This window comes from Protopterus annectens, chromosome 4.part0 (genome assembly GCF_019279795.1).
Source record: "Protopterus annectens isolate FY-2018-M chromosome 4.part0, PAN1.0, whole genome shotgun sequence".
NCBI lineage: Eukaryota > Metazoa > Chordata > Ceratodontiformes > Protopteridae > Protopterus > Protopterus annectens.
Window position 1 is genome coordinate 1,440,087,398 of NC_056733.1, and position 23,262 is coordinate 1,440,110,659.

The 23,262-nt window shown below is 44.1% G+C and overlaps 1 protein-coding gene across 1 annotated transcript in view; it reads right to left on the reverse strand.

Moving 5' to 3' along the window:
- NDFIP1 (Nedd4 family interacting protein 1) overlaps positions 1-23,262 on the reverse strand; it is a 753,142-nt gene that overhangs the window by 243,746 nt on the left and 486,134 nt on the right. The window contains exon 6 of the mRNA XM_044069282.1: positions 21,622-21,688. Coding sequence (XP_043925217.1) covers positions 21,622-21,688 — 67 coding nt within the window. The remainder of the gene's footprint in view (positions 1-21,621; positions 21,689-23,262) is intronic.

Sequence of the window (23,262 nt, forward strand, 5' to 3'; positions counted from 1 at the left end):
GGTGGATTGCCTGGTTTAAAGACACTCTGGATACCACCTTAGGCATAAATGTAGGATTAGTCCTCATGGACACTCTATCTTGGTGGAAGATTAGGAAGGGTTGCACTGCCATTAAGGCCTGTAGTTCTGAAACCCTCCTTGCTGAAGTAATTGCCAGTAGGAAAGCAGTTTTCCATGACAGGTGTTGTAGGTCTGCTGTTGCTGCTGGTTCAAAGGGTGATAGTGTCAACTTTTCTAGCACAAAGTTTAAGTCCCAAGTTGGTAATGGTGGTTTCCTTGGAGGTTTTACATTCTTGATTCCTCTGAGGAACTGCCTGAGCAAAGCGTGCGAAAACACAGGTGGATCAAAGCTGTATTCTGCTGAAATAGCTGATGCATGTATCTTGATGGAGGAGTAGGACAGGCCTGAATGAAGAAGTTCGGCCAGATACTCCAGAATGTTAGGCATATCCATGTTTGACACATCTTTTCCTCTTTCAGTACTCCAAATGACAAACCTTTTCCATTTTCCAGCATAGTTCCTTCTTGTTGAAGGTCTGCGTGCTTCAAGAATAATGTCTTTAACTCTTTGGGAAAGTTCTGGATTAGCTGCTGCTACGTGATGTTCCATGCAGTCAGTTGCAACGTTTTTAGGTTTGGGTGTATGATGCTGTAGTTGTTCTGAGTTAACATCAAAGGCATCAGGGGTATTGGCCACATATTGTTCTGAGACATGCTCCTCAGCAGTGGGTACCAGTGTTGTCTTGGCCAGTTTGGAGCTATCAGGATTATCCTTGGACGTTCTTCCTTGATTTTTAGTAGTACTTTGTGTATCAAGGGAAGAGGTGGGAATGCATATGCTGTTAGGCCTTTCCAGCTGAAGGAGAGCGAATCCACTTTCCATGCTAGTGGGTGGAATGTCCTTGTGCAGAATTTTTTGAGCTGGTGATTGAGAGGTGATGCGAATAGATCTGAGGCATTCCCCATTTCTTTGAGATGGTCTTGAAGATGTCCGGGTGCAGCTTCCATTCGTGGGCATCCGATGTGGTTCTGCTTAATATGTCTGCTAGAGTATTTTCTTTTCCCGGTACAAATATTGCCTGTAACTGGATGTTGTAGCCGAGTGCCAGGGTCCACAGTTCCAAAGTCATTCTGCATAGGGGGTATGAATGAGTGCCTCCCTGTTTGTTGATGTACCACATGACTGTGGTGTTGTCTGTCCTTATCATCAACTGGCCCTCTTTGAGAAATGGTCTGAACTTTTGGATTGCCAGTTTTACTGCCAGCATTTCTTTTAGGTTGATGTGCAGGTGAAGTTGATCCTGTGTCCACAATCCTTGCACGCATTTGTCCAGCATGTGGGCCCCCCATCCTAGGTCTGAAGCGTCTGTTGTGATGGTCTGGCTTGCTTGACATCTGCGAAAGGGTAGGCCTGGGTTTGACTGGCATGCCTGAGCCCACCATAGGAACTCCTGTTTTAAGCATGGAATTAGTGGGATTTCTGTTTCTAGGCTGTGTCTGTGCTGGGACCATAAATTCTTTAGGTACCACTGTAGTTTTCTCATATGTAGTCTGGCAAATGGGACCAAGATTATGCATGATGCCATGAAGCCCAAGGCCTGCAGTACTTTTCTTGCTGTTAACTTGTTCAGTTTTGTTAGTGCCAAGAAGTAAAGAGGGAGTTCTTTTGTTTTTCTGTAGTTAGGAATGCCATTTGTTTTACTGTGTCCAATTCAGCCAGGAATGTCCTTGTTTGGGATGGTATCAGCCTTGACTTTTGTAAATTGACTGTGTATCCCAGTGCTTGTAGCAAGTAAATGACCCTTTGTAAATCTGTTGTCAGCTTGCTTTTGTTGTCCCCTTGTAGCAGGCAGTCGTCCAGGTATGGGTAAATTTGAATTCCTGTAGTCTGCAATGGCGATTACTGATGCCAGGCATTTTGTGAATACTCTGGGCAGTAGATAAGCCAAAGGGCAATGCTGAGAATTGATAGTGCTCTGATCCTGCAAGAAATCTGAGGTATCTTCTGCAGATTGGTCGAATGGGGACATGCAGGTATGCCTCCTTGAGATCTAGAGTTACCAGCCAACACTCCTTGCCCAGCATGGGAAGAAGTTGCTGTAGGGTCAGCATTTTGAATTTTGGGACAATGATGTATGTATTTAAGGTGGACAGGTCGAGAATTGGTCTCCAACTTTTTTCCTTTCTTGGAACTAGGAATAGTCTGGAGTAGAACCCCTTTCCTTGCTCTGCTGTTGGCACTCTTTCCACAGCTCTCATATTTGCTAACTCCATTATCTGTTGTAGAGCCTCTGTTTTTTGATTTGGAGGTAGATTTGGCATTCCTCTTTTGACTGGTAAAGTGTGGAAGTGGAACCGGTAACCTTGATCTATGGTTTGTAAAATCCACTTGTCTTTTGTTATGTAGTGCCAGTTCTTTGAAAATAAGGTTAACTTTCCGCCTAGAGGAGCTGCTATTTGTTCCCTGGTAGGCGGATTTAGGGTCAAGTCACTGTGGTTGTGTTGATGTAGTGGCAGTGGTTGTGTCTGTGCCTCTGTTGTTTCCTTGCCACTGTCGTCCTCTGTAGGCACCTCCTCTGGATTGGTTTCTGCCTCTGGGACGTCTATTCCTGCCCCTTTGAGATCTTGTGGAGTCAGGAAAGGACCAATTTTTGGCAGGCCAGTTCCTGCTAAACCTTGGGGGTTGAACCTGCAAGAAATCTTTAACCGTTTGAACAGATTTTGCCTTTTCTTCCATTTTCTTCATAACCTGCTGGGCAGGTGTACCAAACAAACTTGTTTTATCCATAGGAGCATCTAGCAACTTAGCTTTAACATGATCCGGTAAAGCTTGCTCCTTTAGCCATGCATGCCTTCTTATCACTGTGCCAGTCATGGCTGACCTAAGTGAAGCCTCCAGTGCATCATAGCCACATTTTAAGGAATGGTTACTAACCTGTTGTATGTTATTTACCATTTCTAATACATTTTTCTTATCAAGAGATTCATCAGTGGTTAGCTTTTTAGTTAACTGATCAAGCATAAACTCTTGGTATTGTATCATGTGAAACTGACAGTTTAAAGCTCTAGCTGAAAGAGTAGCTGAAGTGTAGACCTTTTACCCCATCTGTCTAATGACCTTGCTTCCCTTTCAGAAGGAATAGGGTTTTAGCTATGGTCGCTACTGCCTTGGGACCCTGGGATATAGTTTCGGGTCTGCAAGTGGGGCCTTGTAAAGGTGGTGATGAGTATCTGGCACCCTGTAAAATCTGTCTGGTTTGGCAGGGGCTGGGGTAAAGAATCTGGAGCGGAGCAGACATCATTGAAAGCATCATCCACCACAGAGAGAACAGGAGGTATAGCTAAGGGCCTGTGCTGTGGAAGGTGCAGAAAGGTCCTAAGTCTTTTCTGGAGTCTGAAAAATCCTGTTGCTGCCATTGGAACTGCTCTCGCATGGCATGTAAGGTTTCCCCAAAGGAGAATTCTTCTGGTGGGGAAGCAGCTGGAATGGATTCTTCAGCATCAGAATCTTCAAAATTGGAGAAAGGAGCCTCTGGCTGGTCAGTTATGTCTGATTCATCAGCAGAATCATCAGAGGACACTGGCTCAGGGGCTCTGCCCTAGGTCTCTTCTCTGGGGCTGAGAGGCCCTGTCTGGGTGAGATTGAGATCCTCTAATTAATGAAATTAAATCTTCTGCCAAAGTAAGCATTTGAGAACTAGAAGAGGGCCTGGTTGTAGGGGTTTAACAGGCACTGTTTTAGTAGTCTTGGCTGCTTTAGCCCTGGCGAAGGCCTTAATGGACATGGCTGCTGGAGGCCTAGCAGCACCACGTGCTGGGGTAGAGACATCCAAGGGAATGGTGTCTGATAAGTCAGTGGCAACCACCGTAGTGGATAAAATTTCTGAGGCCGATTCAAGAGTGGTAGCAGGGGCCTCAGTTGTAGAGATAGATTCAGCTGTACTTTGATCAGTTTTCTCGGTTTCGCGAAACCGAGACACTCATGATTTGCTTAACCATGGTTTCGGCCGAAACCGCGGACCGCGAAAGTGTCGGTCTTTATCTTTGCGTTTTTGGCAGATTGGGTAGTCGGAGGATCCGGCGGCATAATGTATGCAAAATCAGAACCGAAAAACTGTTCTGCAAACTCCGACCGGCGCCTAAGCGTCGTCGGTTGAAAAAGCACAGGCCGAACAGGCTGCTACGTCGTGGGCTGGGCCTAAACAAGGCAAACAATAAGAGTGGAAATCTTTATGAGGTATTTGTTTCCCACAGGTTAAACAATTATTAACTTTTTCTGACATCGGCTGAGGCAAGAAAGAGTCCCCAACGGGTACTTAGCTTTAGAAGTCTTCGAAGTAGTATTCGGTAGAAGTAATCTCTGGATCCGACCGACCGGCACTTGCGAACAGCTTCTGCTTCGGGCGCCACGCGGCAAGAAAGACTGGGGAAAATGGCGTCGGCTGATGCCTTTATACCCGAAGACCAACAGAGATGACGTCGGGTGAAGTGCGACATCAGCCGAAGCCGGACCCGGACTTTGGAATCCGGCCGACTGAAGGGCTGCCTGACGACAGGACAACCCAGTTGTTATGACTGCAGATGCATCCATGAAGGACATCAGTGAAACACTAAGAACATCAATCAGATGATAAGAGAATACCCTGCTCGGTAGCCTGGAGACTTTGGACTGGCTGTCTCTGTGGAGCAAAATGTTGAGGCGCAAGACACACAGCCAGATGGGTTTGGAAAGAATGATCAGAGTGTTGGGGGGGGTTAGTCCTACCTCTAGCAAGAGAGAATATTCTCTCTACTACCTCAAAAGCAGAACGCCCTAGAGAGAAAGAGGCAGATGGTGCCAAGAAGACATACTTCCATACCATCTGAGGTTCAGAGGTTAGTACTAAGCTAACTGCCCTTGCGAGCCATTTTAAGCTTAGCCAATTATTCCTTGTGAGACTCAAACGCTGCACCTTGTGTTTGTAAGACAAACACCTTAACCATTAGGCCACCATCTGCTTGAAACAGGGGTCAAAGTCGAGCTGTCCAATGCCAAGCCTCTGAGGGGGAGAGATGATTCTGACAACATCATAGAGGACTCCAACACTTCGGATCCAGCAGTGACACTACTGCTCCAACAGTCATCTGGCACCAACACACTTGGAACTGGCCCATTCAAAGATGTACTGCAGTGAAAGATACAATCTTCAGATCAGACATGGACTGCTCTAGGATGGTTAGAACCAAGTACTCCAAAACCAAAGGGTGGATTGGAGAAGGAGCTAAAAATAGGTGGAGTAGTACTGATAAAGGTCTCCAGACCTGATGGGGTAGGAGCCAGAACTTCCATCTGAACTTGTGCCAAGAGAAATTCGCTCATCATTCTATCTACTTTGATCAGATTTCTGGACAAAAGAGAAGAGGAAGCAGTAGAAGAGGTCCTGGAACGGTGGCGTCTCTTTAGGAAAGGTGGGAGGGTACGGGATCCATAGACGAAGCACATCGGTTCCAAGGAAGCTTCTTTGGATCAGTGTGTGTCAGATTCAATGACGTAGATCTGATACCAAAAGCTGTCAGATATGGGGTTTTGCCTTTGGATCGGTCCGTTTAGATACCTTAAGAGGTGGCTTTGCACTAGGAGCAGCGATCGGAGCAGAAGATCCAGAAGAGTCTAAGGATGCTCCTTGGCCTCTTTCTCCATACTCTTCTGGGGTATGAGCCCCAGATATTGTCTCAGGAAAAGTTCTAGGAAGTAAACCTTTTAAAATAAATTTCTACAATCCACCAGTGCACAAGGATTAAAGCCCTTACACATTTCACAAGTCACATTTAAATGAGCCAAACCTAGACCGTAAACAAACGAATCATGCGAGTCTGATAAAGGAATTTTTTGGCCACAGGCCTTACATTTCTTAAAACCATATAGTTTTTCAGCACTTCAAGAAAAACTCCCACTAATACGACAAAGGAAATTTTTTTTTTGAAAGAAAAGAAAGCAAGAAAGTGAAAAGTTACCAAAGATGGTAACTGAAGGAGCTACTGGAAGGGTATAAAATAAAAGAAATAAAATACTAACAATAGTAATATTAACTTACACTAAAAAGTGCAGAACGGGTAAACAGAGGATGAAAAGAAAGGCTAAATATATATAAAGTACAGTTGTGTACACTTACCATAAATGTAGATGTTTGAGTGTATTTACTGCTGCAGTCATCACATTTGAGTTATCTGCCTGCAGGTAGCCCTAAGCCGGCCTGAGTCTTCGGATTTCTGCGTCGGATGCTGTCGCTTCTTCCATGACCTCAGGGGTATAAAACATGCAGCCGACACCATTACATCAGTTTTTCTTGCCCAAGATGTCAGGTGCCCCCACAATAGGAAGCAATTATATGGTATGGTACAGCAAATACACATGAAAAAAAAAATGTTTTATATATTATACATATATATATATATATATATATACATATATATATATATATATATATATATATATACATACCAAATAAGAAGGAAAGGTAGAGCAAAGAGAAAAGTCAGGGGGCTGGAGGGAGGGAGGGTAACCAGGACTGCAACGAATATACTCTAACATTTATGGTAAGTGTACACAACTGTACTATGTTCTTCGTGTTTCACTGTTGCAGTCATCATATTTGGGTCGATTCCCAAAGCTAAGGAAGGGAGGAGGTAGTTAAAGAGCATTAGGGCCAGCTACTAAGCCCTGCAAGACTGATATGGCAAATCCAGCTCTGGATTTAGAAAAGATAGGCAGGTGGTAATGCTTGGTGAAGGCATGTACAGAGCTCCAGGTAGCAGCTTCCAGGATGTTCCTGGTAGGGACTCCTCTGAGAAATGCCATACAGGTAAGATGCAGCCCTGGTGGAATGTGATCTTACCCCCTGTGGGGTAGGTTTTCCATGGAGCTTGTAGCAGAAATTAATGCAATGGGCTATCCAACTGGAAGTGGTTTGCTTTGAAATGGCCTTCCTCTCTGCCCCTGCAGCAAAGCCAACTAGCAGCTGGTCAGATTTTCTGAAAGGCTTAGTCCTGTCCAAATAAAATCTAAGTTGTCTGTGTACATCCAGAGTGTGCAGCATCCATTCCCCTTTGTTTTGTGGATTAGGGAAAAAAGTAGGCAAATGAATGGACTGGTTTAGGGCCACACTAGACATCACCTTGGGCATAAAGGAAGGATTAGTCCTGAGGGAAACCCAGTCCATATGGAAGATAATGAAGGGTTCCACTACCAAGACGGCCTGTAATTTCGACACCCTTCTTGCTGAAGTGATGGCTAGAAGGAAGGCTGTTTTCTAGGAAAGGAATTTCTACTCTGCTGTTGCAGCTGGCTCAAAGGGGGGAATAGTGAGCTTTTCCAATACAAATTTAAGGTCCCAGGCTGGACTGGGAGCTCTCCTGGGGGGTCTTACATTTTTGGCCCCTCTAAGGAATTGTTTTAGCAAGGGATGAGAGAAGAGGGGTAGCTCAGTATTATAATGTGCTGAAATGGCAGAGGCATGAATCTTAATTGACTAGAAGGATACACCCTTGTGGAGCATTTCTAAGTACTCTAGAATATGAGAAACTAGGCACAGTTGTGGCCATCCCCTGAGCCTGACTCCAGGAGCACTATCTTTTCCACTTTTCAGCATAGGATTTTCTGGTACTAGGCCTCCTTGCCTCCAGAATGAAATCCCGCACCTGCTTACTGAGGGATGCTAGAGGAGAGCTCATGAAATTAGCCAGGCTGCAAGGTTCAGGGTATGAAGCTGAGGGTGCAGAATCTGGCCCTGCCTGCTGGGACTGCAGGGAAGGGGTCTGAGGTAGGTGCCATGGTTGTAGCAGTGTCATACTGCGCAAGAGGGGGTACCAGTGCTGGCATGGCCAGTCTGGTGCACTCAGTATTGTTTTTGGCTTGTCCTGTTTGATCTTTAGTAGAACCTTCGAGAGGAGAGGCAGAGGGGGAAAGGCATAAACAGAGAGTCTTTCACAGGTAAAGGACAGGGCATCCATTTTCCAAGTTTGACTGTGGGAAGATCTGGTGCAGAATTTGTTCAATTGGTAGTTCTGAGGGGAGGCAAACAGGTCTAGCTCTGAGGTCCCCCATTTGTTCAAGAGGTTGAATATTTTGGGTTCTAGTTTCCATTCGTGTGGGTCCATGAGATTTCTGCTTAAGTCGAATGCCAGTGAATTTAGTTTGCCTGGCAGGAATTGAGCTTGTAGGTGCACTTGGTAGCTGAAGGCTGTGCTCCACAGAGCCATGGCTAGTCTGCAGAGGGTAGGAGTGGCTTCCCACCTGCTTGCTTATGTACCACATAACTGTGGTGTTGTCTGTCTTTACCAATAGTTGTCCTGGGAGAATAAGGTCTTTGAAGGCTGTCAGAGCATTCTGTACAGCAAATATTTATTTTTGGTTGATATGCAGGTGCATCTGTCTCGGGTTCCATTTGCCCTAAATGCACTGCCCTGCCCTGTGAGTCCCCCATGCATAGTCTGATGCGTCTGTTGTTAGGGTTTGGGCGGAAGGGGGTAGAGTGAAAGGGAGTCCCTTGTTGTGGTAGCAGGCTTCTGCCCACCAAAGGAACTCTGTCCTTAGAAAAGGAATGATAGGAATCATTGTTTCCAGGTCCTGAGAATGTTTGCACCATAAACTTTTTAGACACCACTGGAGTTTCCTTATATGCAGTCTTGCATATGGAATTTGCAGAATGCAAGAGGCCATGAACCTCAGGGCTTTGCAGTGTTTTCCTTGCAGATAGCTGAGTTTTTGTGGCCAACAGTTTGAAGTAGGTTGTCAAATAAACTTGTTTCTCTGGAGTGAGGAATGCCATCTGGGAAGTTGTGTTCAAGCTTGCTCCCAGGAATACAATCTATTGGCAGGGTACTAGGTGAGATTCCTTTTCGTTGATGGTGTACCCCAGTGAGGCTAGAAGTTTCTTTACAAATGCCAGGTGTTGTAATAGCAAGTCCTAGCTTTCTGCCTGAAAAAGACAATCGTCCAGGTATGGGTAAATGTGAATATTTCTCTGCCTGCAAAATGCAATGGCTGGAGCTAGACACTTTGTGAACACCCTGGGCACAGTAGATAAGCCAAAGGGAAGTGCAAAGAACTGAAAGTGCATGGAGCCCACCCTGAAACATAGGTATTGTCTGCAGGATTCTTTCATTCCTGGGTACCAGAAACAGTCTTGAATAAAAACCTTGTCCCCTCCCTCAGTTCTTCTGGGACAGGTTGAATAGCCCTGATACTGAGAAGGGAGAGAACCTGCTGTTGGGTCTTCGCCCATTGATTTGGGGGGAGGTCTGGCCAACCATTTGGGGTTGGTAAGGTGTGGAAGTGGTACCGGTATCCTTGGGGAAACAATGTTCAAAACCCATTTGTCCTGGGTAATGAGCTCCCAGTTTTTTGCATGCAGGGCGAGCTTTCCTCTTAAGGGAGCAAGCAGTTGAGCAGGGCTTGGAAGGGTTAAGGCTAAGTCATTGTGCCATTTTTCCACAGGGGGGAGCCCCCCACTGCTTAGATCTGTGTGTAGCCTGAGACTGAAGTCTTGGAGGTCTGCTGTTCCTGGGTTTGGACTGAGAAGGCCTGGAAGGGACTGGAAAGGACCAATTCTTTGAAGGCCAATGCCTACTGAATCTGGGAGGCTGTACTTGTAGAAAATTAACAGTTTGCACAGATTTAGCTTTTTCCTCCATCTTTTTGAGGACTTCCTCTGCTTTGTTGCCAAAAAGGCGTCTTGGTTTAAGGGTGCAACCAGTAATTTAGCTTTAACATGATCTGGCAGGTTTTGTTCCTTAAGCCAAGCATGCCTTCTAAGTACAGACCCAGTGACAGCAGCCCTGCAAGATGCTTCTAAAAAGCATCAAAACCACATTGCAAATCATGTTTACCGACTTGTTCTGCAGAATGCATTAAAGCTTGCAGTCTTTGTGTTCGGCACAGTCGGGAAACATAATTTTCTGTTTAAGTAGTCCCATAATATGCTGCTGATACTTTAACATATGAAACTGGCAATTTAGAGTCCAAATGGCCAAAGTAGCAGAAGTGTAAACCTTCTTACCCCATCTGTCTAAGGCTCTAGAATCTCTATCAGAAGGGGTAGGGTTTTTGGCAGCAGTAGTCTTAATGCCTTTTGGTCCTTGGGAAATAATCTCTGGATCCGCAGTAGGATTCTTAAAGAGGAACTTGTGAGAGTCAAGTACTCTGTAGTACCGATCAGGTTTTCTGGGAGCTGGAGATGGTGTCTGGAGTAAGGCTACATTCCAAGAAAACATCTACAATAGCCAGAACAGGAGGGATACCTAGAGGCCTGTGTTGAGGCAGGAGTAAGAATTCCCTAAGTCTCTTTTTGGTCTCAGAATAATCCTGGCTTCCCCAGCGGAAATTCTCCCTAAGGGTATGCAAAGTTTCACCAAAAGAAAAATCTTCTGGAGGAGAAGCAGAAGGAATGGAATCCTCTGCATCAGAATCCTCATAAGTAGATAAGGGCAAATCCTGATAATCAGAAGGAGCAGAGATATCAGACTCCTGATCAGAAGAATCAGAAAGAAAATCGGTTCTAGGTCTCTTAGAGGGGGAAGGCTGGCTTCCCCTAATTAAGGTAATAAGATCTTCAGCCATTCTAAGCATTTGTTTTTGAGGCATATGGGCCTGAGTCATCCGTTTGGTCGTCGGTTTTCTAGGCGTAGTGAGAGTTTTAGGCCTGAGGAATTCGGTACTTCTAGTTGGAAATGATGCTGTCGGTTTAATATGAAAGTCTGTAGGAGTGAATACACCCTCAGAAGCCGATGCTTGCACAGTAGAGACATCTGCAGGTTCCATTGTCGAAGAAGCATCTCTTGGCATACAGGACTCCGAATGAGTCTCAGTAGAGGCCTGCGAATCTGTAGTAGCAGGTTATCAGGGGTTGCAAAAGCACCTCACTGAGTACCGGCAGACTGGTGACTAGCTTAACGGAAGCGTCGTCGGCAGTTTTGGACCTATGCAGTCTGTCTCGGTCTTTATCCTTACGTTTTTTCAGAAGACTGATAGTCGGATGGCTTAATGAAGCCATTTTGGAGTACACAGATCAAGAAAGAAAGTATTTAGCTACAAAAATAGCCCGACAACGTATAGCTTGGGCATTTAAGGCACAAAACGGACAGTGAGGGACGTTGTGGTATGGGCCTAAACAGGTGACGGAGTAAGAATGAAAATCTCTATGAGGTACTTGCTTTCCACAGGCAAGACAATTGTGAATTTTTTATGACATCAGTTAGAGCAAGAAAAAATTATCCCTAACAGGATACTTATCTTTTTTGAAGACTTCGGGTCTGAAACTCGAAAACGAAAATTTCAGGAGTCAGCCGACGGCACTTGCGAACTGCTTCTGGAGAAATAAAAATAAAACCAAATCCATAGAAATACTGAAACCAAAAAAAAAAGTACAATACATCCGATACACTGGAGTGGGAAAAATAAAACACGTTTATTCATACATTAAGAGCTTTCATCTCAAAAAGAGACTTCTTCAGAATACAAACACATTAATTATCCACATTTAAATATAAATTAAGACCAATGACCTCACAAATCCTACAATCATGTTAAAGAAATAAGGTCCTACTAAAATCAGAATAATGTAAACCTTTTGAACTTTTCCATAATATAAATTAATGCCATAGGGCTATTCAATTAATATGCATAGACACGGAAAATTAAAAACAGGTGGTGCTGCGGTAGCGTTGTCGCCTCACAGTAAAACGCTGTCCGGTTCGATTCTCAGCTAGAGCGTCTTCTGCGTGTAGACATGCGCGAATGGGCGTTCCTTCGTTGAAGGTTGTGCATCAGGGCTGGTAACTCGGTACGTAAAAATCAACTACCAATCATTAGCGGACCGGAGTTCTGCTGTGGCGACCCCTAACCGGGAAAAGCCGAAAAACACAAACAAATAATGTTATCTAGAAAATGTCAAATACATTTTATAACCTTATTGGCTTTTTCTAATAACATAGGGGCTATTGAGACACTGTCATTCAAGCCTGGTGGTAGCATACCAGCTGATCTTAACTGCCACTGAGTCTCCTTTTTTAATATGTTTTTCCAGTCGCCCCCTCTTGGATTAATCTTTACAATATCTAGAATCCCAAACACAAATTTATCAAAATCTACACAAGTTACTGCATGTTTATAAAGGGCATTGGTTGATTTATTTCTCGTGTCATTTAAATGTTCATATATCCTATTTTTCAGCACACATTCAGTTTTTCCCACGTAGAAGTGTCCACTTGTATTACATAATGCCAAGTATACCACTCCCATGGTACTACAATTTCCCTTCTTGAAAAATACTCTGCTCTTAATATTGTTTAAAACCAAACTATTCTGCTTATTAATATATGAACAATAAGAACACATACCACAGGCCTGTGTACCTTGCTTAACCACGGTTTTGTTTTCTATCCTTATTTCAAACAATTGTTTCATAGTAAGCCCCACTTTGTTTACAAACCTAGGTCTTTCCCCCACTTTAAAAATATCTTGATTGGTCCTGAATATATTCCAATTTCTTTCCAGTGCTTTTCTAACCTTATATGTGTTCACATTATACTGCAAAATACAAGCCTTACTAAAATTATTCTGTGTATGATTGATCTGTTTATTCTGATCATCTCGTGCCAAATTTGAACTGGCCCCTAAAAGTGGTTTATATATGCTCCCCCATTTGTCATAAACCTCTTTAAGGATCTGATTTAACAAGTCCACCGGGTAACCCCTCTCTTGAAACATGTTAGAGAGGTTTACAAATTCTTTGGCCAAATCTTCTTTACATGAAGTCATACGAGCTACTCTAATGGCCTGCCTCTTCACAATGCTCTTCTTTTGCCCTAAAGGATGGTTGCTTTTAAAATGTAGATAGGCATTGCAAAAAGTATTCTTCCTATATACTTGGGATTTGAAACTTTCACCTTCCTTGGTGATAAATGTGTCCAGATAGTTAATCCCCTTCTTATCATATTGATATGTAAATTCAGTGCTAGAATTCAAGTACTGTATAAATTGTGGAATTTCCTGTTCCAAACCATTCCAGAGGGTAAAACTATCATCCAAATATCGGTGGTATAAATTAATATACCCCCAGAAAGGGCTTCCAATAACATGTAGACTCTCCCACCCTAAAAGTACCAAATTGGCATATACGGGTGAGCATACTGCTCCCATGGGAGCACCTTTCACTTGCTGATATTCACCCTCAAACCAAAGGAAATTATCTAACACGATACCCATCAATTCACAAATGAGGTTAACCATGTCACTTTCCAACCCTGATGTTTGAAATAGAACCTGTTCAAAAAGAGCTAAAACCTCTTCCTTGGGAATACTTGTGAACAGGTCCTTAACAGACTCTATGCATATTAAGAATTAATATATTAAGAATATTAAGAATTAACTGAATAGCCCTATGGCATTAATTTATATTATGGAAAAGTTCAAAAGGTTTAAATTATTCTGATTTTAGCAGGACCTTGGTTTCTTTAACATGAATGTAAGATTTGTGATGTCATTGGTCTTAATTTATATTTAAATGTCGATAATTAATGTGTTTGTATTCTGAAAAAGTCTCTCTTTTTGAGATGAAAGCACTTAATGTATGAATAAATGTGGTTTCATAGGTAGGTAACTAGGCTATTGGCCCTAGGGCCTATACAAGCCTAGCCAAAGGTACCCTGGCTTTCGCCACCCAAGAAAATTATTTTCCTGTGCCCACTGTCGAGCAGAGCCATAGAAGTGATCCCCGAGGTGAATTTCCTATCTCCCATCCAATCATCAAGATTTGTCTTGAACAGTGCTAATGAGGAGCTTTGTTTGATATAGATAGGTAGTTTGTTCCAGAGTATAGGAAGTCTCTGGGACAGGAATCTATCCCTCCAGCATGTTCTGTTTATTGTGGTGACGGGGTTTAGGTCCCTAGAGCGTGTAAGCTCATAGGGATTGGGATTTCTTTAAGTGAAGAATGTCTAAAAGCTCTGGGTTTGACATAGCTTTGTGTGTTAGGCAGAGATAACCTCTGAATAGGCGATATGCAACAGAGTAAAGCTGCAGTTTTTTGAGACGGTCTGCATAGGGCATCTCTTTGAGGCCGGTAATCCTCTTTGTGAGGTATTTCTGTAGTCTTTCCAGTTGTTGTAGATGTCTTGTGAGGTACATACCAAAAGGGGCATTGTATTCTATAATGGGTCTAATGAGTGACGAGTAGAGGGGAACAATGACCTCTTTTTTCCTGGATGAGAAACCTTTTGTGATGGGGTGTGCCACATAGAAGGATTTCCTGACTACTGTGGCGATGTGATTATCAAAGGAGAGACTACTGTGCACCTGTGTCCCAAGGTCTCTTATCACACTTTCGGTGTTAAGTAGACTACCACTTATGTGGTAGTTCATGGGTACTGAGTTTTTACCAAAAGGAATGACAATGCACTTTTTGGCATTGAGCTTGAGGCCATGGCTTTGACACCAAGCATCTGTCTCAGCAAGGCCCTTTTGTAGGATGTCCACATCTTTTGGAGTTTTGATTATGGCTCCTAGTTTGCAGTCATCTGCGAACTTCATTAGCCAAGACCTTCTGTGTTGGCCTGTACTTCAGAGAAGTAGATACCAAACAGGAGAGGACCCAGGACTGAACCCTGTGGTACTCCACTTGTCACTGCTCTGAAGCTGGATTTGGAGTCTGCTACTTTCACAGTGGGGGTTCTGTCAGTGAGCCAGTTGGCAACCCATCTTGTGACATAGGGATTTATACCTAGTTTAGTGAGTTTATCTATAATTCCAGAGTGGGGGATGGTGTCAAAAGCCTTGGCGAGATCTAGATAGGCTGTGTGAACCACCTTACCTTAATCTACGGCTTTGGTGACTGCTTCAAAGACGTCTATCAGGTTTAGGAGACATGATCTGCCTTTTACAAACCCAAACTGGGTGGGGACCTGAGTTTGGAGATTACCAATGTCATTGTTTATAAGTTCCATGATGATACGCTCCATAGCCTTGCAGACCAGGCTCGTTAGGCTAATGGGGTGGTAGTTTCCGGAGTCTGTGGTGGCTCCCCCTTTGTGGAGTGGGATAACTGTCGCTATGCGCCATTCAGTGGGCACATAGCCTGAGGTGAGGCTATGACTGAACATGGTACTTAGGTGGGGTGCCAGTTCGTTCTGTAGTTCATGTAGAACACAGCCTGGGATGTTGTCAGGTCCCATGCATGCTGTGTTCTTGGCTTTGGATAGTGTGTTTTTTACCTGTGCAGCCGTGATTACAGGAACTTTGCATTCTTCTGGTATACAGATGGGCCCTTTAGGGATGACAGAGGGGTAAAGTTAGCACTGAACCTATCTGCCAGGATGTTGGCAATATCCGTTGGTTCTGTATATTTAGCGCCATTGTGCTGTAACTCAGAGCAGATCTGAGTGTTGCCATTGAGATTCTTGACATAGCTATAGAATGCTTTGTGGTTGTCTTTAGAGTCAGTGGCGATTTTGTTTTCATAACTAGCTTTGGAGGATTTTATGAGGGATCTCAGCTTCTTACTGAAGCTGACCAGGGAGTTTCTCCAATCATGGGATTTTACTCTTTTTTGCAACAGTTTCTTTCTTCTGTTGTAGAGTTTGTTTATGGCAGGGGACCACTAGATTGGCTTCCTTTTTTTGGAGGACAGCATCTTGGTTCTGTTAGGGATTGCACGATCCATGCACTCATGTAAGTGCTTATAAAGTGCATTTGTGTAGGATTCAGCAGTCATACCTCTATTGTCCGTCAGCATGGGTGTTGTGAAGTTTGCCACTTCTGTCTTAAGAAGCGTGAAGTTGGCTTAGGAGAAATTTTTTACTGTGGTTTCCCTAATGGGGGGTGGGGGAGGGATGTGGATGTCTAGGGTGATTAGCTTATGGTCGGATCTGACCAACGAGGAATTGACCCCTGGTGTGGAGCACCGGTTGCCCATGTTGGTAATAACCAGGTTTAGGATATTGCTGCCCCTGGTGGGGGTGTGGATAAGTTGATCCATGGCATTAGAATTTATGGATTCCAGAAAATGTTGAGCATAAGAGTTGGTACATGAGGAGTTTTCCCAGTTAATGGTAGGGTAGTTGAAATCGCCCATTATTAGGGTGTTAGGCTGTACCCTAATATTTTCCAGTGTATTAAGAAATGAGGAGTGGGAATCCTGGGGCATGGTGGGGGATCTGTAGCAAGCTACAATTTGGATTGCGGTCTTGCCCAGAGTTAGTTGCACTTGGATAATCTCGGATGCATTATGCTGTGCAACTAGCCTGGAGGTGTGGATATCCTTAATGAATATGGACACGCCTCCGCCTTTAGTGTTTCGGTCCAGGTTAGGTGGCCGAAAGGTGTGGTATGAATTATAGCCTGGTAATGCAGGGGTACTCTCTGGAGCCTTGAACCAGGTCTCTGTCACTGCACAGATGTCAATGTTCTCCATTTTAAGGAGTGCCTCGAGAGTGCATTTTGAGGTTTAGACTTCTAGCATTGAGTAGCAATACCCTCAGATTCTTCTTGCCTGTACCTGTTAGGGTGGTGAATTTGTCATTTGAACCTTGCCTAAAAAGGCACTATAGGGGTGGCTAGAGCCTTAGCCAGTATCCGGAATCCCAGGGGCGACAGGTGCAGGCCATCTCTGGCAAAGCATCGTGGCTTGTCGATCATGTTATCCCAGGCAGACAGATACTGGATCCCCTTAGAATGACACCAGAAGCTTAGCCAATTGTTGAAGTCAATCATTTTGTCCTTGTACTGTGGTGTCATTCAGGGTGATGGCAGGATGCTGCTCAGGGCTAGGGTCATACCTGCCTGGGCTACAAGATCGGACACCTCCTCCATGTCCCTTTTCATGTAGTCCAAGGAGGTATGTCTCGGGTCATTCACACCAACATGGACAATGACAGAGTCATATTTGTACTTGTTGTGGAGTGACCTGAGTGCATGCGTTATGTGGCAAATCCTGGCACCCGACAGGCAGCTGACAGTAACTTTCTCCTTGTTTAGCCTGGTGAGTGGAACATCAGTGTGCTTGACTATAGAGTCACCTATGACTAGAGTGTTGGGTACGTTGTTATGCCTTATGGGCTGTGGTTGAGTGGCACATTGAGTTTGTGGGCTATGTGTCATTTGGGTTGTGTTGGGGGGTGGAGGTTGCTTGTGTTTCTGCTTTGGAGGTCCCTGTTGCTTGGGCAGGTTTTTACTGAGAGCCTCCGCGAACGTAGGTGTGTGTTTTGTGTTTCTATGTGTGGTGTTTTGGTGGTGTAGGTTTTGAGGGACTATGTGCAGAGTGTGGTGTGGTGCAAGTGTTTACCTTCTCCTCTTGACGGTCTAGTCCAGTCTTGGGTGAAGAGAGCTTTGCTTCCAGTTTGGCTAAATAAGTGCATCTCTCACAGCTTGTAGTGTTGGGTGGTAGGAGGAGAGGGTTGTCTGTGTACATGAGGCAATTACTGCATTGCCCCAAGATGTCCATTTTTCCTACTCCAGTGTATCGGATGTATTATACTTTTTTTTTTTTTTTGGTTTCAGTGCTTCTGCTTCGGGCACCGCACGGCACAAAAGACTGATGTAATGGCGTCGGCTGCATGTTTTATACCCCTGACGACCTGACGTCATGGAAGAAGCAACAGCATCCTACGCAGAAATCCGAAGACTCTGGTATTCAGGCCGGCTGAGGGCTACCTGCAGGCAGACAGCCCAAATGTGATGACTGCAACAGTGAAACACGACGAACATCCTACTTTTACTCACAAACTAACACCACAGCTTGAGAGCTAAGAGAGACCATGTCTGTATGAAAAGGTGGCAAATGACATCTGAGGCATGGAGGGGGATCAGGCATTATGCAAGGAAGGAGCTTGAGAGTTTTCAGTACCCACGAGCTTTAAAAAGTGGCAGAGTCGGCTCACAGTGTCAGAACCGAACCCACTTGTTGAGGAATGAATTAAAATTGACAACACTGGATACATCCATTTGTGAAGTTCTATTTTTGATCTGCTCAGAGTCAGTCACTAGATTTGCTCTGAAGGAATGTACATTGCCTGAAGAGTTAACTAATAACAGAGTACTACTTTCCAAGCCTGAAGATCCATCCTGTAGAGGAGTTAACACTTTGTGCCTCCCTGCTTGGTGACATACCACATCATCATAGTGTTGACTGTGTACACTTGTCAAGGGGCCTGGAGAGAACCTGGGGTGAAAAGTCTGAAGCACAAGTATCAGAACTCTCATCTCTTTGATGTTGACATGGTCAGACTTCTGATGGGGAGGACAGAGACCCTGAACTTTCAGGTGACCAAAGGAAACCCCCCATCTCATGTCTGAGGCATCGGTTAACAGTTCTTGAGAAGGGACTGAAGGCAGAAAGAGCAGACCTGGGTTGACAGCAAATTGTTGAATACACCACTCAAACACCTTCTTTAGAGAGGGAAGGAGAGGCACACTGAAATCTAGAGGGCAACAAGTGCTGCAGCCAAACTGACATGAGGTACCACTGAAGTTTCTGCATATGCAGTCTGGCAATAGAGAACCCTGAAATAGAAGTGGCCATGAATCCCCCCCCCCCCCCCAAGCTGGCATGGCAGATGGAGACAGAAAGAAGGCAGTCAATGACAAAACATTTGGAGTTGGAAGAGAGGCCAAAATTGGCACAGTGATTCATGCATCCCAGATACACATGGTCCTGAGAGGGAGTTAGGACGGACTTTTGGAAGTTGATGGTGAATCCCAGACTTTGAAGGAGAGAGATGACAAATTCCAAATCCTTTAACAGATGACTGGGAGAAGATGACTGAAGCAACAGGTCACATAGATAAGGACAAATCTGAATGCCTTGGAGCCTGCAGAAAACAATCAGAAGAGCTAGGCATTTTGTGAATGCACTTGGGAGTAGTACAGAGGCCAAATGGAAAAGGAGAGAACTGAAAATGAAAGACAAAGGGAAACCTAAAAACTTCCTGAAGACAGGGTGACTAGGGATATGAAGGTAAGCTTCTTTTAGATCCAAAGGCAACAAAAAAGCCCTGGGGTAATAAAAGAGGAAACAGGGTTTGAAGAGTAAGCATCTGAAAAGAAGGTACCTTCAGAAAGGTAAGGAGTCAGGAGAGATCCAGAACAGGTCTGCATTGCCCAGTCTTCCAGGAAGTAAGACCACTCTGGAATAAAAACCCTTCCCCACTTGTGAAGGGGGGGGGGACAGGTTGAATGGTTCCCTGGTTCACCAGGGACCCTAGAACCTGCAGGAAATAAGGAAGTTGTTCTAGAGGAGGTTGAGAAATCCCTGAAAAAGGAGGGAGAGCCTTCCATACCATGAAGTAACCCTGATGAATGACAGAAAGGCCCCAAGAGTCTAAAGTGATGAGACGCCAATGTGGAAGACAAAGAGAATGTATTCAGTACAGCAACAAGGTAATCAAACCAGATAGCAATAATGCCATTAGAACTGGCGGCAAAGAAGTTTAGGGCAGTTGTGTCCATATGTCCCCTTTATGCCCTACATTCTGTACGGGGAGCACAAGTGTGATGTATGGCGCATACAAAAATCATTAGACTTTTGTATACCGGCTGAGCATTGGGCTGCCCTGGGCAGGAGAGCCCTACTATTTAGAATACTGCAACAGTGACATAGCAGGACATCCTTACTTTTATGAACTTTAAGTCATATATCTGTCACAGGGATTCTCCATCACAAGATCGAATGGATGGAAGCTCGAAATTCATGATCTCGACACCAGAATCTCGAACTTCCATTCACTCAAAATTGTCAATGGGAGCCTTAGGTTTAAAAAAAATAAAAAGTTAACTTACCTTATTGCAGGGGGCCAGGTCCCCCTGTACCCTAGCAGTTTAAATGTGACTGTTCCATGACCGCACTATAGCAGAGGAATGGAAAATCTTCAGTTTTGCGCTTACTTGTATAGCAAGTTTAGAGAAATTTGATCATATGAAGGGGAACCACCACAGGATACCTAGGACTCAGGAATCCTGAGTAGTTTTCTCCAACTGTAAAAAACAGGCCATGACCCCCCCCCCACCAGATTTTTGAGGAAGGTTTGTTTAGTACGAAATGGGTGAGGATGGGTTTTGACATGAAGTTGAAAGGAAAAGCTTATTAATGTTCCATACACTGTTGTGTCTCAACCCTGAGGGCCTCCAGGCTTCCCCTTCTAGTCACCTTGCCACTGGTTCCTGAGCTGGCCTCTTTACCTTTGGCTGCTTCCCTTTGTCTCGCCTACAGTGAAATAACTTCCTTACCTCTGCAGCAGTGTTGTAGAACTGGCTCCTGGCACAAAATAATTCAATGCACTTCACATGAGCAACAAATGTATAAACAGTGCCTTTGGCAACTCAAGTGTTGGTGACCACTGGTGTGTCACCCAAAACGTTGTGGTGCATCACCTCTGACATGTGCCATAGGTTTGCCATCAGTGCCATAGAATCTACTTACTTTTGGAAGAAGTTAGGAAGACATTTCCCTACCCCTGTCACCACCAAGACAGGTGACCTGGTTCACTGACTGGACAAAGCAATGAATGAACAGCAGGCAAGCAATTCAACATATAGAGTGACAGGCCCAGACACTCACAGCAGCAAAGGTAACCCCAACACCCAGAATGCATATTTCCTTAGAAACAGGCATAGCCATTATAGTCACTAAAGTAAATGAAAAAGTGCCTCTTATTCAGAGGACAAGTCCCCTCAACCCCTTTACTATTCTCAGTCAGATGTCACTGCACTTCAAAGTGTGATCACTGAAACAGTAAAAATACAGTGAATGTTTTTGTGCAATTCCACAAGACTTGAGTCACTAAAAAAAACACCATACACTTCAAGTAGTAAGAAACTACTCCTATAAAAGAGCAAGCAAAAGCACATGAATATCCCACCTAAAGAAATTATGCTTGAGCAACTGGGATACAAAATTTCAAAATGCACCAACCATAACAGGGGAAATAAATACTGACAACAGTACTGGGTTGATTAAGCACAGGGCCAATGACAGTATTACATTTAGAGAATTAATGAGAAACAAAGAACCTGTACAAACCGCTTACTCTTAACTCCTTCTATAAATCCAAACTGGGAGTAATAACCTCTGAGCCGCCATAAACCCGACCACTAAATACACATAGAAGTATCTTTCATTATATGCCATTTCAACTGTGCTACTCAGTCTAGTTACAGAACCCAAAGAGAACCATTTTCCATCAGCCGTGATCCCCAATTAATCTGACTAGTCAATTAATTTAGCAATTGGGTATCACTTTAGCTTCATTGAAAACAGCAGAATTTTCAATTAGCTTCAGAAAAAGGTCTCCTTAACTTTTGGGTTTAGATGGATGATCCAAAACCCTTCCTCTCCTTGGAACTGTCCTTTCTTTCTACTAATCTGTCATACCCCCACCCCCAAATCCATCTTCACTTTCAGCTCTCTGCTGTTATACAGTTCCTTCAGAAATTTATAATACAGAACCCACAGTTATTAAAATGTCCCTTTCATCTTAACTGTGCATGTACAAAATACTCTCTAAAAGAAAAAAGACTCCACAATGAATTACAAAACTTAAAAAAATAATAAAATAAAAAACAGACGGTTAATTGGACGATAAATCAGTACTTACCAAGCACCAGGAAAACCCACCACAACCAATACTGTCCGTCAAAGTAACCAGGAAAGTATGTGGAAAACTAAATTGGGAGAAATTACAATTTCAATTCAAGGAAAGAAAACAAAGATTAACATCATACTTTATACATCTTCCACTGCATATGAAAAAATGCTTAACATGCAATCAGTACTGAAAATGCTTACTGTGCAATCACTACTCACATAACCCAAGAAAAAAAGCACAGAAGAGGGATCATGCTGTTATGGTGTATACTTGACGTTTTTGCATCACCACTTGTTTAGAAGATCACATGCAAAGTATGATGCACACGAACATAGGTTCATAGGTTGGTACTAGGCTATCGGCCCTAGTGCCTATACAAGCCTAGCTATAACAATTCCCTGGATATTTCTTCCCACAATATTTACTTCCCTGGACCCCTGTCTAGCAGGGCGACTGACGTGATCCCAGAGGTGAATTTCCTATCTTCCATCCAATCAAGGTTCCTTTTGTAGAGGGACAAGGAGGCGCTCTGCTTGACATGTATGGGCAGTCTATTCCAGAGTATGGGGAGTCTCTGGGTCAGGAACCTATCCCTCCAGCATGTTTTTTTCATTGTGATGACAAGGATTAGATCCCTGGTGTGGCTCTGAGGGATTGTTTTCTTTAAGTGGAGCAAGTCCAACAGCTCAGGGTTTGACATGGTCCTTATGTTAAGCAGAGATCACCTCTGAGTAGATGACATGCCACAGAGTATAGCTGGAGTTTTTTTTAGACGGTCAGCATAGGGCATCTGCTTTAGGCCTGTGATTCTTTTAGTGAGGCATTTCTGTGGCCTTTCCAGTAGTTGCAGATGTCTTGTGAGGTACATACCAAGCGGGGAGCTGTACTCTATAATGTGTCTAATGAGGGATGAGTACAGTGGGACAATGACCTTTTTTCTGGATGAAAAGCCCTTAGTGATGAGGTGTGCCACATAGGATTTCCTGACTGTTGTGGCAATGTGGTTATCGAAGGTGAGACCAATGTCCACCTGTGTCCCTAAGTCTCTCATTACACTTTCAGTGTTTAGTGTACTGCCCACCTATGTGGTAATTCATGGGTACATGTTTTTTCCCAAAGGGGATAACTACACATTTCTTGGCATTAAGTTTGAGCCCATGGCTCTGGCACCAAGCATCTGTTTCTGTAAGGCCCTTTTGTAGAATATCCGCATCATTTGGGGATTCAGTAATGGCTCCCAGTTTGCAGTCATCTGCAAACTTTGTTAGCCAGAGTCCCTTAGTGTTGGCCTGTACTTCAGAGAAGTAGATGCTAAACAAGAGCGGTCCCAGGACTGAACCCTGAGGTACTCCACTTGTCACCTGTCTGGAGCTGAATTTGGAGTCGGCTACTTTTACAGTCTGGGTTCTGTCAGTAAGCCAGTTGGCAATCCATCGAGTGATGTAGGGATTTATGCCCAGCTTAGTAAGTTTATCTATGATTCCAGAGTGGGCAATGGTGTCAAAGGCCTTGGCGAGGTCCAGATAGGCTGTGTGGACCTCCTTACCCTCGTCCACAGCTCTGGAGACTGATTCGAAGAAGTCAATCAGGTTCAGGAGACAAGATCGGCCCTTCATGAACCCAAACTGGGTGGGGTCCAGTGTTTGAAGG